This window comes from Chlorocebus sabaeus, chromosome 25, assembly GCF_047675955.1.
Source record: "Chlorocebus sabaeus isolate Y175 chromosome 25, mChlSab1.0.hap1, whole genome shotgun sequence".
Lineage (NCBI taxonomy): Eukaryota > Metazoa > Chordata > Mammalia > Primates > Cercopithecidae > Chlorocebus > Chlorocebus sabaeus.
The window spans coordinates 33,188,965-33,202,187 of NC_132928.1; the positions used below are offsets into that span (position 1 = coordinate 33,188,965).

Here is a 13,223-nt window from a genome sequence, read left to right on the forward strand (position 1 = left end):
TTACATTTTATTAGAAACATCAAGTTATTTCTTTTATCCTTCTAGTCATAATTGACAGCACTCATCTTATTTCAATCCTTCAAGATTTTTTTTAAATATAGGGTACTTAATTATATTAAATATAGAATAACGTAGTTTTAAATTATAGGATGTTAGATCAAAGAAATAAAGTTGTGAAGGGTTGATTTATCTTGGTTCTTCAAAATAAACCACAAAGTCATACAGTGCAATGAAGACAAATCGATTACTTATGTTGGCCAAATAAAACAAAATCTGGGCCAGGTACAGTGGCTCATGCCTATAATCCCAGTATTTTGGGAGACTGAGGCAGGTGGATGGCTTGAGCCCAGGAGTTCAAGATGAGCTTGGGCTATAAGGTAAAATCCCATCTCTACCAAAAAAAAAAAAAAAAAAAAAAAAAATCTGAACACGGTATGTAAATATTATGTGGCACTTTGGGGAGTGAGTAGGGAGGTTGCAAAGGGACAGATATATAAATGAAATTAAAAATAAGTAGATGCAATCTCTAACTCTTTCCTATAATAAGCCCTGGGTGTCCATGTGTGGGCAGATCAGAAGCAGGCTATGGGGAAATGCAAATCACACTTGCATATTCCGTTGCAAAACTTTGGCTACAATGTATCTGAATAGAATACCTACAAAAATGGCCTTCCTACTCCAATAAATCCATGCATGTCTTTCTTCCTGACATCCCTCCCTTACACCTTTCACTTTCCTCAGTTGCTGACTACTGTACAACTAGAATGTGGCCTTGTGTGTTGTGGTAAGAGTAACTCCTATTGCATGAGATGTGGTTAGAACTTGACAGAGAATGTGGGAAAATAGCAATGAGGCTTTTCTGTTTCACTCAGCTCTACTGGACATAAAGCAGAGGTACAAACCTCTTTGTGGCCTGTTATTATGTAATAGCAAAATCATGTTAATATGTTTCCTTAGAGACCTGAAGCCCCTGGGAGGCATTTGCAGCCCTGTAGAAATTATATGAAAAGTCTGTTGTTGAAGGGGAACACTGACAATTAGAATCTCAATGAGTTCCGTCTGGGAAATTGAAAGTACCTAATAAACAATAGATGTATTGCATTGATTTATTTATTTCCTTACCTTATTTTTCATTCACATGTGGAAAATATATTACAGTTTGAACAGCTGGCTTATTTGTGGATGGAGAGACAAAAGTCAGGTGGAAACTATAGTCGACATAGAGCTCAAACTGAAAAGCATGTCGTCCTGTGTGTCAGCTCACTGAAGATTGATTTACTTATGGATTTTCTAAATGAATTCTATGCTCATCCTCGACTCCAGGTACATTTGGCTTACGTTATGTACTACACTGGATTGTACCTACTAACATATTGTCAAAGTCAATTAACTGATGGTGCAGCCTGCTTTGTGGAGGATTTTTATTTATACAACCAAATATAGAAAGAGTAAATGAAGAACCACAAATATAACCAGGAACATAGAAAAAAATGCTGGAGGAATACACAGTATTTTAAGTTTCCTTCTGTATCTACTCTAAAAGACAGATGGAATAATGTTAATGGTACAAAGAAGATTTTTCTTTGAATTAAAAGATTGCTTTTTCTCCCTTGGGTAGAGCATAAATGATATTTTTATGAAACAGTGAATTTTAAGATAAAATATAATAAAACAAGAAAGAAACCATTTCAATATCATCTGCTCAGTTAAATACTGCAAAATTTTATCAAGGATTGCTAATGGAAATGCGGAAGTCTGGGACTTTCATTTTTTTCTTCTGTTTCCTGAAGTATAAATAGGTCCTATTTGTATAGCAATACATGACCAAAAATTGGATAATAACTATGCAAATTGAGAATACGAATTAAGAAGAAACTTTTTTCTGTCTATGCAGATAAAATTCTTGAATATTTCCACTTTCTGCTATGGGCCACGACCTTAATCTCCTTTCCTGATTACTGCACTTAATATATTTGAAGGTCTTGTATTTACTCAACCAATTTGTGTCAAGAAGTTGAATAACTCTAGACTTCAAGACAATGCTTAGTATATCTAATTATCTTTTCCTTACAAAACATAGAAATATTGATTTGTGAATATTTTGGAGACCTTTATAAATACTATATTTTTGTGATTTAAAACACCTAATTTACAATTGATTCTTAAAGGATAGAATCATTTTGTTCTGTCTTAAATGGCAGAATCATTTTGTTCTTATTCTTTTGTTTTCATATGTTAACTTGAATTTTTAATAACAACTCCGTACTTGTTTTTTTTTAATTATTTATATTTGATTAATTTCAAGCTTACTTAGTATAACCCATAAAGAAAATCCATTTGGGGGAAAATTCTGATCCCATGGTGTATTAGCCTGTTCTCACACTGCTATAAAGAAATACCTGACAGTGGGCAATGTACAAAGAAAAGAGATTTAATTGACTTATGGTTCCACCGGCTATCCTGGAAACATGGTTGGAGAGGCCTAAGGAAACTTACAGTCATATGTAACACGAAAGGGAAGCAGGTGTGTCTTCACATGGCCAGAGCAGGAGGAAGAGGGTGTGATATACACTCACTATCAGGAGAACAGCAAGGGAGAAATCTGCCACCGTGATTCAGTCCACTCCCAACAGGCCCCTCCCTTAACATTTGGGATTACAGTTTAACATGAGGTTTAGGCAGGGACACAAATCCAAACCATATCACACAGTCATTAACTTTGTCTAGTATCAATGTAGAGAATTATTTAAACTCCAGAAATTCCTCGTAGATATATTTCACAGGGGTAAAATGGTGAAGGTTTACCAGAGAATTTTAATTTCTATAGATCATTGTTTTAAACCGTTTCACCACTCAGATGTAATTTTCTCCAAATGACCATATATTTGTAATATTTTGATATCATATTCTTTTAATTTACTTTGTCAGTATTTTCAGTGTTTTTATAAATCCTTATTCATTCAAATATCCACCAGAAACTGTTCAAAATTATTGTATCATAATTATATAGCCAAATGATATAAATCGCTATCACAGTTTTGATCCTAAAAGTAATGAAGTATGAATTGATTCTTAAATGCTTCTGCCTGATGTTCAATGTATATTTTAGGATCAGTCTGTAGATAGAACTAAATCTTCAAAATGTGAAAGTGTGTGCCAGGTACAACCACTGATTACCTTCCCTTATGCTCTTAGTAAGATTGAAATAAGTTGAGATGAACTTATTGATTTATGAGATTTGTGTATGTCCCAGTTGTATTTATTATAGTGTCATGCTATTCAATATATGCACACGTATTAAATGTGAAATTTTATTAGCAAAAGTTCATTTCAGTTTTATCATATTTCAGGTTTTTCTTAGATATTTTATTTTTCTATGTGGTATAGCATAAAACATTATTGTTTCTATTCCATTGCCCATTTTGTTTTGAATAGGATTATTATGTGGTGATTTTGTGTCCTACTGAAATGGATGTACAAGTTCGAAGGGTACTGCAGATTCCAATGTGGTCCCAAAGAGTTATCTACCTTCAAGGTTCAGCCCTTAAAGATCAAGACCTATTGAGAGCAAAGTAGGTATCCCTGCCGTTCATCTTGCAGCTTACGGTTTTGAGTGACTTAATATTTTATCTTTCCTCCAAATTTTAGCAATTTTCAGTGTTGCAAAATGTGTTAATGTTTGAGTGTAGACTTTTGCCTCAGTCCCTCTGCTGGCCAAACTAAAAGGTTAAAAATATATCATGAAATCAGTGTGTTTACTCCTCTTTTTCAGCCTCATCTCAAGGCTAAATTGTTCAGAAGACTGTGACCACACAACACAATGAGAAAAGTGGCCCAGTATAAGTATCTTAAGCTGTCAGAGATTCACAGAGGCATCTAGACTCACTGTTAGAGTAGTCTCCAAATCCCTGAATACTGTTTTTATCCCACATATAAAAATTGTGGGCTAAATATGATGTGACATACCAGTGCAGTGTGAGTTAGGGTTTACGTTTTAAAGACCTTGCACTATGTATTGGACAGATAGCACTTGTGTTCCCTGGGGTCAGAGACAAAATGGTCGCTGTGGACTAGAGGAATCAGAAAGGTGACAGGTCTTACTTAGCTATCCTCTTCTTTTTGTGCATGTACCAGGCAATTTGTCTTAAAGGTGACATGGTCTTAAACATTTGTCACAAGTTAACGAGTTATATCATATGAGCAGAGTGTGAGTATTATTGAGCAGAGTGTTGACACCAGGGAAACAGAGTTTCTGCAAAACAATGTCCTTAGTTTCAGATGCCGGAGGTATCTTCAACAAAAGTGGTTTTGCTCAATATTTTCTGCTGTTTTTAAAGTTTTAAACATGTCTTCAGGTTTATCCTTGAGTTGCCCTACATGCTTTTCTAGATTTAAAAGTCTCCCCACTGAATTGAATAGTATAAGTGCTTTATACTTTTTTTTTTTTCTTTCCTGGATAACCTGGGTGTGCATGAGTGGGTGTGTGTTTGTGCCTGTCTTCACTGTGTGTGCAAGTGTGTGTGTGTGTATGTCTAGTGGGTGTTGGGAAAAAAACAGAAGAAAAGTCAACTGTTTTGTGGAACAGACTTCCAGACTCCTTTGTGCTGCGTAATCCTTCAAATGATGACTAGATACCTAGTCAGGAACTCTGATGTTACCTTTGATTTATATATAATGAAGTCAATTTAATGGAGTATTTTTTCACCAATTTAACTTCTGAAACAAAAACATCACGAAAAACTAGCAGGATATAATGAGTGTTATCTAATTGGAAAGTTACATTTCTTTGCAAGTATATTCATCTTTTAGGTGGATTAAATTTATCTGTGGTCAGTGTCCATGTGACAGTTCTATAAGTCATCAGATTTTCCCAGCACGTCAGGTAAACCCTGGCTTTAGGTGTTTAGAGTTTGCTATCTATACTCATTATTTGGGTGTGCTAGAGAAATAGATGCTTAGATACTGCTATTATCTAGATCTTTGTATTCATTGGTGTAGATAATCAGTATTCCTTATTTATTGTATGACAGCTAAGTTCTTCACACAATAAGCATGAGTAATATTCATATTATGTTCAATATGAATTTGTGTAATATATGGAGGCTTCTTTCCATCTAACAAATTTATCTGAGTTATTGGTATAGCTATTAGTATCTAAGCTATATACTATTTAGGATTAATATAACTAATTTATTACTAATAGTCTTAAAATGATCTCTTGGTAAAAGCAATCATATTTACAAGAAGAATTCCTCCATGGGAATAAAAGAAAAGGGAAGGGAATAAAGGAGAGAGAGAGGTAGCTGGCTGGTCATACTCAAAAAGCTATTTTAAAAAAATAAGTATGACGCAGTATCCATTTTTATGTTCATTTCCAATCTTAGCTTCCTATAAAAGATTTGGGATTTAATATAAACTAATGTATTTTTCAGTGCAATTCCTTATGCATAGAGCATGGAGTAGGATTCTCTAAACAAGTTTCATAGGTTAGTTGCATGAGTTTTGAATTGCTTCGTTGAAAATGGTATTTAGAGAAAGTTATCCAACACTCATATTATCTTAATAACCATGGCGCAACATCTTCCCACAACTGTTTGGTTTGGTCTTATCTCAAAGACTTTTATATTTCCTCTCCACAGAAATTTTTTTTTTTTTGGAAAATATTTACTTTATCACAGTGAACCACAGAGATAAATCATTCCTCATTTTGAAAATAAACATTCTTGTGCTTTTGGAACATCATGTATCAAACACTAAAATATACTGTGTCTTCATCACTAAACTTAGGAAATATTGAACCCTAGCATGAGGGGAAGGGGCTTGGGAAAGGATGAACGATCTCCAGGAAGTATAAATACAGAGTAGAGTTTGACTTACAAATACAGAGAAGCTGTATTCCACCCCTCTTAGTTTGATTCAGACACTACAGTTAAAATACGATTGGTCATAAAATAAAGACCAATATATCCCCTTAATTTACTCAAAGCATGCATATAAAATACATTTAATAGTAAAAAGGAATAAAGTTTGGCTTTTATTAACTTTTGTCATAAAACATTGAGTTATAATAGACAACCCAGTAGCAGATTTTTTTTTTCTGCAGAGTCAGATATAGTCAAGATCTACTAGAAATTCAACTTTCATTTAAGCTTAAGGATACACATGGTCTACATATACATTTTGTGCAATATATGGACTAAAGACTTAAATTGTATTTTTCAGAAAACGTGTAGATATTTCAGTGTGTGATTATTTTGTTTCTCCGTCCGTATTTAGGATGGATGACGCCGAGGCCTGTTTTATTCTCAGTAGCCGTTGTGAAGTGGATAGGACATCATCTGTAAGTTTCTAAAATCTCTTTTAGTAAGTTGTGCTTTCCATTTTAGAAGATTTTTTTAAATTTGAGTTTTTAAAAATCTGCCAACATTAAGTATTGGTGACCTTAAAGTTTTACTAAAAGGAAACAAATATTATAGAACTGTCTTTTCCTTAAGAACAGTTGTATCGATTGTATTAACAAAAGTGTTTTTCAAATAGTTTCTACAAATACTCTCATAATCTGTTGGTCAAAATGAATCATATATAAACAGAACTAGACCTTTTTTTAATCAAATATGTCTTATGAATTGTAGTTTTGTTAAAGTGGCCTCAGTTTTTTCAACCTTAAGACAAAACAGATGGAACAGGCATTAGAACCAATTGGAGAGTTTCTTAAAAATATGCATTTGAGAACCTTCTATTCAAGATATTTGGAGTGGTAATCAACAATCTTTATATTTTTAAAAGCTCCCCAGGTAATTCTGAAACACATTTCAGTTTGGTAACCTTTTGCTGATATGATATTTACGATGCATTTTTTAGTTCCACAGTTCTATTAAACTTATAACTAAATTAAATTGTATAAAGCAAATAATGTTATAAACTATATTTTAAAATGTTTTTATTTTATTACTTTTAAAAGTGCTTCATTATTTTATGTTCAGTAAATTCTACTATCTCCTGTGGTTATAAGCCATTGACTCCATCTGTAGCCATTATCTGTGGTGTGTGGACATATGAGAACAATTGGTGGTTTTTATAGCGACTGGGAAAAAGCAAAATGTGCATAAGTCTTTCAGGTATATGTTTTATTCTCTTCTGGAGCACTTAATAGGCATACTCTTTTATATTAATCTAGGACTGTAAGTTCTGAATGGGCAGGCTCTGTGTTGTCCTCACTCTCATTTACCTAAACTACTTATCCATGTCTAAGATTTTAAACTGATTTTCTCATCTTTCATTTGGAGTAGACAGCTATTAGCTGAATTGTGGCCGTGCAAAATTCTTATGTTGACGTCCCAACCCTTAGTACCTCAGCATGTGAACTTATGTGGTGACAAGGTGTTGAAAGAAGTAATAAATTTATAATGAGACCATTAACATAGGCACTAATCCAATATGACCAGTGTCCTTATAAAAAGAGAAAATTTGAAGGCAGACATGTATACAGGGAAAACACCATGTAAACATGAAGATGGCAATACACATGCCAAGGAGAGAGGTCTGGAATAGATCCTTCCCTCACAGCTCTCAGGAAGACCCAACCCTGCCAACACCTTGATTTCTGATTTCTAGTCTGTAGAACTGTGAGACAACAAAATTCTGTTGTTTAAGCCATCCAGCTTGTGGTATTTTGTTTGGTAGCCCTAGAAAGCTAATAGAAGAGTGTAGACCAAAAAATGATTGGAAAACTTTAAGAATATTTTTTGAAATATATATATATATAAGAAAAAGTATCTGCCCCCCGCTTTCTTCACAATTACTACCTGAATTCAGATCAGACTGATTCATCAGTTCATTTAAGCACTACTTTAATCGTCTCTTAATTGGTTCAATGTCGTAGGTACTCCAAACATGTTTAACGAAGAAATGAATTTGAACTGAAGATAATCAAGTGTTTCTATAATTGATTGACTTATGTCATTGTGAGTGTTGTGCCCATTTGAGTGGTAATTTGGCTTTAAAATATTTTCAGTTTTTCAGTATGTGTACTATCTTTGTGTAACAAGGGAGGTGTAAGCATTAGGAAATAAATACATAATGTCTTCTAGGGTACCCTTTATAATGTGAATTTGGAAGCTTTTAATTAATCAAATGTATTCTATTTTTTTTTTCCTGACACTACTAAATTGGAAGAAATGAGTAAGAAGATTTACACCTATAGGGACAGCAGATTTGGTAGATGAGAAAATACTAATTTTATATTAATAATAATTTTGCAAGCTGCAAAGCAGATGGATGAGTGGCAACAGTGAAGGAAGTAAAAATTTAAGTTGAGACAGGAAACAAATTAGAAGCAAGCTGCTTTTTGCAACGGAACCTCAACAGTCTCAGAAAATAGAGGTACCAGATGTCTCTGAATGTAGGGTTATATGTATGACTAAATATATGAATACTGGTTAGAAGTCTATAAGAAAAGTAAGTTATCTGAACCCCTCTACATATCCATTGCAGGTTACTTTCCTAATCCTGGTAAAAGAGTTTTGGAGAATTTGATCCAGGCATACTTTCTACTCAGAAACACCACCTACAGTTAAGAGTCTAGGTACCATGCTAAAATTAAGGGAATTAAGAGTAAGTTGCCTCAGTGAATGCCTCTGAGAACTGTTACAGCCTGATCCATATCTCTATTGATGTTGACACAAGATTGGAGGAGTTTCCTCAGGGGAAATGATTCAACACAAGATAAAATGCCTTATATCAATCAATCAAAAGTGTGTGCGTCTGTGTGTGTGTGTGTGTGTGTGTGTGTGTGTGCAGAGATATGAAGCCTGGTGTTCCCTAGTGCAATATTAAAAATTGATAACTCTAAAATAAAATCTATATGAAAAAAGCTCTCTGCCTACACTCAAATACTAACCTCTTTAGAGTGCTTAACTCCTACTTGTATTCAGACACCAGACATAGGGCTTTGAGGACATTTCTGACAAGAACAAGAAGGAATAAGCAAACAAACAAAAAACACATACACAAAAAGAGAAACTCAGAGGAAACAAACAATACCATATAGTTCTGGAAAAAGAAATCAATCTTAAAATATATATTTAACAAATATTCCTAGTAATATGAGAATATCGTACATACATAAAACAAGTATAGTATACTAGATCACAAAACAAAACATGACATTCAGTGAACCTGAAAGAGCTCCTGGAAATTAAATCTAGCATAACAAATGAATAATTTAATAAAAAGCCTAGAAGGTAAACCTAAGGACATTGAAGAATGAAGAATAATAAAATAAGCAATAAAACCAAATAGTGTAAAAGAAGAATTTAAAAGGTGAGAAAATTATGGTAGCTAAAGATAAGCAATATCAATATAGTAGGAATTTAAGAAAGGGATTTTATGAAACACTGGGGTAGAATATTATGAAAGACATAATGCACTCAAATTTTCCACACATAAATTGTCAAATTGAGAGGGCCCAGTCATTATACAATTAGGACTAGAGAAGTTCTGTGCTGGTCAAGAAGAAGGAAACAAAAGAAAAGCCAAAGTAAAAAGGAAAAGGCATATGAGGAAGAGGAACAATAGGAGAAAAAAGAAAATATCCAAAACTAAGGGTGGAAAGTTAGAATGTCTTCAGACCTCTCATCAGTAATGGCAGAAGACAGTGGGACAATGCTTTCAACATTCTGAAGGGAAATATTTTTTCACTTAGAATTTTGTATCCTGGCAAAAGTTTGGTCTAGTAAGAAGGTAAAAAGAAGTTATTTATATAAACTAAAGATTTTGGAGAATGCACAACTCTCTGGAAGCTGCTGGAAGATGTGTTTACCAAAAGCAAGGAGTAAGTGAAGGAGAAGTAGCCTCAGGGGATCCACCACAGGAGAGAATGAAAATTTCCATACTAATGGTGGAAGTGGACCCTAAACAGCAGGCTCTCAGTGCCAGCAGTCAGACCATTGTGGGGAGTAGAGAACTTCAGGAAAGCCACTTCTGGGGAGGAGACCAAGCTGGTGTTACCTGATGTGGTTGAGTGTATTGAGAACAGCTTTCCACTTCTGGTCAGGTGCTTTGGATTGCAATGCGTCTCCCCTTTTATTTTCGCTTGTTGGAGCCCTAACTCCTAGTTCTTCACAATTTTACTGTATTTGGATATAGGGCTTTTAAAGAGATAATTAAGTTAAAATGAAGCCATTAGGGTAGACTATAATCTAATATGGCTGATGTCTTTAGAAGAGGAGAATAAAATAATAGGATATACAGAGATACCAGGGGTGCATGTGCACATAGAGTAACCAGGTGAAGAGGCCAATGTCACAGGCCTCAGAGGAAACCAACTCTGACGGGACCTTGTCCTAGAACTTCCGGTTGCCAGAACTGTGAGAAAATAAAAGTCTTTTGTTTAAGTCATCGAATCTGAGTTGTTTTTATAGTTGTTGTTGTTGTTTTTGAGACTCGAGTTTTGCTTTTCTTGCCCAGGCTGGAGTGGAATGGCTCGATCTCAGCTCGCTGCAACCTCCGCCTTCCAGGTACCATTCCTGGCCAATTTTAAAATATTTATTCATCTATTTATTTTTATTTTTATTTTATTTATTTATTTATTTTTGTAGTTTTAGTAGGGATGGGGTTTCTCTATGTTGGTCTGGCTGGTCTCGAACTCCTGACCTCAGGTGATCTGCCCACCTTGGCCTCCCAAAGTGCTGAGATTACAGGTGTGAGCCACCATGCCCGGCCAAATCTGGGGTATTTTTTTAATGGTAGCCCAAGCAGACTAATATATGCCAGATTCTAAATTAGTAACGAGTGGTTAGAAAACTAACAAAGGTCAAAAGAGACAGTTAGAAAGGAAAACAGATCATTCAAGATTGGATAAATAATTATGGCACTCAACATGCCATATTATGAAAAACAGCCATAATAATGCAAATACTGAAGATTGGTTTAAAAAATTTATTGAACTAGAGTCATGCACCACATAACATTTCAGTGACAGACTGAATATACAATGGTAGTCCTATAGGATTGTAATGGAGCTGAAAAAATTCTATCGCTTGGTGACATCATAGCTGTTGTAACTTAGCAGTGCAGAGCTTACGTGTCGGTGATGATGTTGACTAAGATCAATAGGTTATACCCTGTAGCGTAGTATGTGCTAGGCTGTGCCATTTAGGTTCTGTAAGTCCAGTCTATGCCCAATGACAAAATCGTCTAATGATGCATTTCTCAGAATTTATCCCCATCACTAAGTGACTCATGACTTGTATATTCAAAGGGTCGGAAAAGAGAAATTCAGAATGAGGGATGAGAAGAAAGATATACTCTTTTGTTCCATAATAGAAAGCTAGTTGATAATAATTTAAATTGAAAAGCAGGAAATAATAATAAAATCAGTTAGAAATATGGAAGGAGGTTAAGAGAATATCCAGTGTTGGGGCTGTAAAGGGACTGCCTCTGTGGAGTGGAATTACGGTGTGAGAGTAGGAAGGAGAGAGGAGGCTGCACTTGTATGTTATGGAACTTGTCTTTTTGGACTATGTACATGTATAGGTTTGATAGCATTTTTAATTAAGTGTGATTTAATTAAGTGCCTTGGTCTAGGAAAAATTCATTAATCTGAAAAATGTGCCATTAGTTGTGAGGAGGTAAGCAGGCTTCTTGTCACATGAGCTTCATGTAACCCTTGAGATGTCAGTATAAACATGAATAAATTTGCAGTTGAACTGCCTGTATTTTTTATATATGTACTTTTTTTGTATTTCAATAAAAATCTATTTACAAGAAAAAGTGGCAAGCTGGATTTGGTCTCCAGGCCCTCATAGTTTGCTGACCTCTGCTATAGATAATTAATATTGTTTTAAATTTTTTTTCTGTGGGTATATAATAGATGCATTTAGTTACGTTAAGTGAAATAAGCCAGGCACAGGAAGGCACACATTGCATGGGATCTAAAAATCAAAGCAATTGAACTCATGGATATAGAGAGTAGAAGGATGGTTACCAGAAGCTGGAAAGGGTAGTGGGGGAGTGGTGATGGGGAGATTGGCTTGGTTAATGGGTATAAAATAAAATAGAAAGAATGAATAAGACCTACTATTTGATAGCACAACAGTGACTATAGTCAATAATAATTCAATTGTACATTTAAAAATAACTAAGAGTATAAGTGGATTGTGTGTAACACAAAGCATAGATGATTGAGGGGATGGATACTTATATATTTTTTAATTCAACTTTCATCTAAACTTCTAATTAAATTATTCTGTCTTACTTTTATTTGTGAATCAGAAGATATAAGGCATGCCAAGTGAAGCTTCATAAAATAGGTAGAACTCAACAGCTGTTATACTTTCGGAGAAACTGTTTAGTAAAACAGGTAGCATATATAGTTGTGAAAAGTTTAGCAGAATAGAGAGGGGTCAGTAGGTAGAGTAGTATCCCCCTTATCCACGGGAAAGAATTTCCAACATCCCCAACTGATGCTAATTTTACCAATAGTACCAAACCCTATATATAGTATGAACAAATTTCTTTTTTCTTCTTTACAATTTCATGGATACAGGATTCGGTCTTACTATAGAGATTAGCAACCTCAGCATATGATATTTTTCTTTCCTTAACTTGAGAACTTTCACCTTTTCACTTCACGGAGGCACTTGATGGCTTCTTTTTGGTGTATCCAAATTGGCAGCATCGCTACTCTTGCACTTTGGGCCACTAAGTAAAATAAGGGCCACATGAACACAAACACTGCAATACTTCAAGAGCCAATGTGATAACTAAGACGGCTACTAAGTGGCTAATGGGTAGGAACCATATATAGTGTGAACATACTGGACAAAGGGATGATTCATATCCTGGGTGGGACAGGGTAGGAGGGAGTGAGATTTTTTTGCTACTTAGAATGGCATGTAACTTAAAACATATAACTTGTTTATTTCTAGAATTTTCCTTTTAATATTATTCGGTCAACGTTGACTTTGGGTAACTGAAACTGTGGGAAGGCAAAACTGTAAAACTGTGGATGGGGGGACTATTATAAAAAGAAAGCAAGTAAATTTTTAAAAACCTACCAGGGAAGTCAGTGTCAGAATTGGGGTATCTTGAACAAAGGGACAACAAGAGAGTGCCTTTGAGTCCTGGTAACTGGGTAGAGTTTTAGGTCTTGATAGAAAGGGTAAAGAAGAAAAACTCATGTTCATGAGCGGTACAATATCTCTGCTACTTTGGCAAAGACT

General features: G+C 34.7%; 1 protein-coding gene across 7 annotated transcripts in view; it reads left to right on the forward strand.

Annotated features, from left to right (window-relative positions):
* Nucleotides 1–13,223, forward strand: part of KCNT2 (potassium sodium-activated channel subfamily T member 2) — a 410,159-nt gene that overhangs the window by 196,294 nt on the left and 200,642 nt on the right. For all 7 annotated transcript variants that reach the window (XM_037985779.2, XM_037985780.2, XM_037985781.2 and 4 more), the window contains exons 10-12: nucleotides 1,159–1,323; nucleotides 3,436–3,572; nucleotides 6,277–6,340. In XM_037985779.2, the coding sequence (XP_037841707.1) occupies nucleotides 1,159–1,323; nucleotides 3,436–3,572; nucleotides 6,277–6,340 (366 nt within the window). The remainder of the gene's footprint in view (nucleotides 1–1,158; nucleotides 1,324–3,435; nucleotides 3,573–6,276; nucleotides 6,341–13,223) is intronic.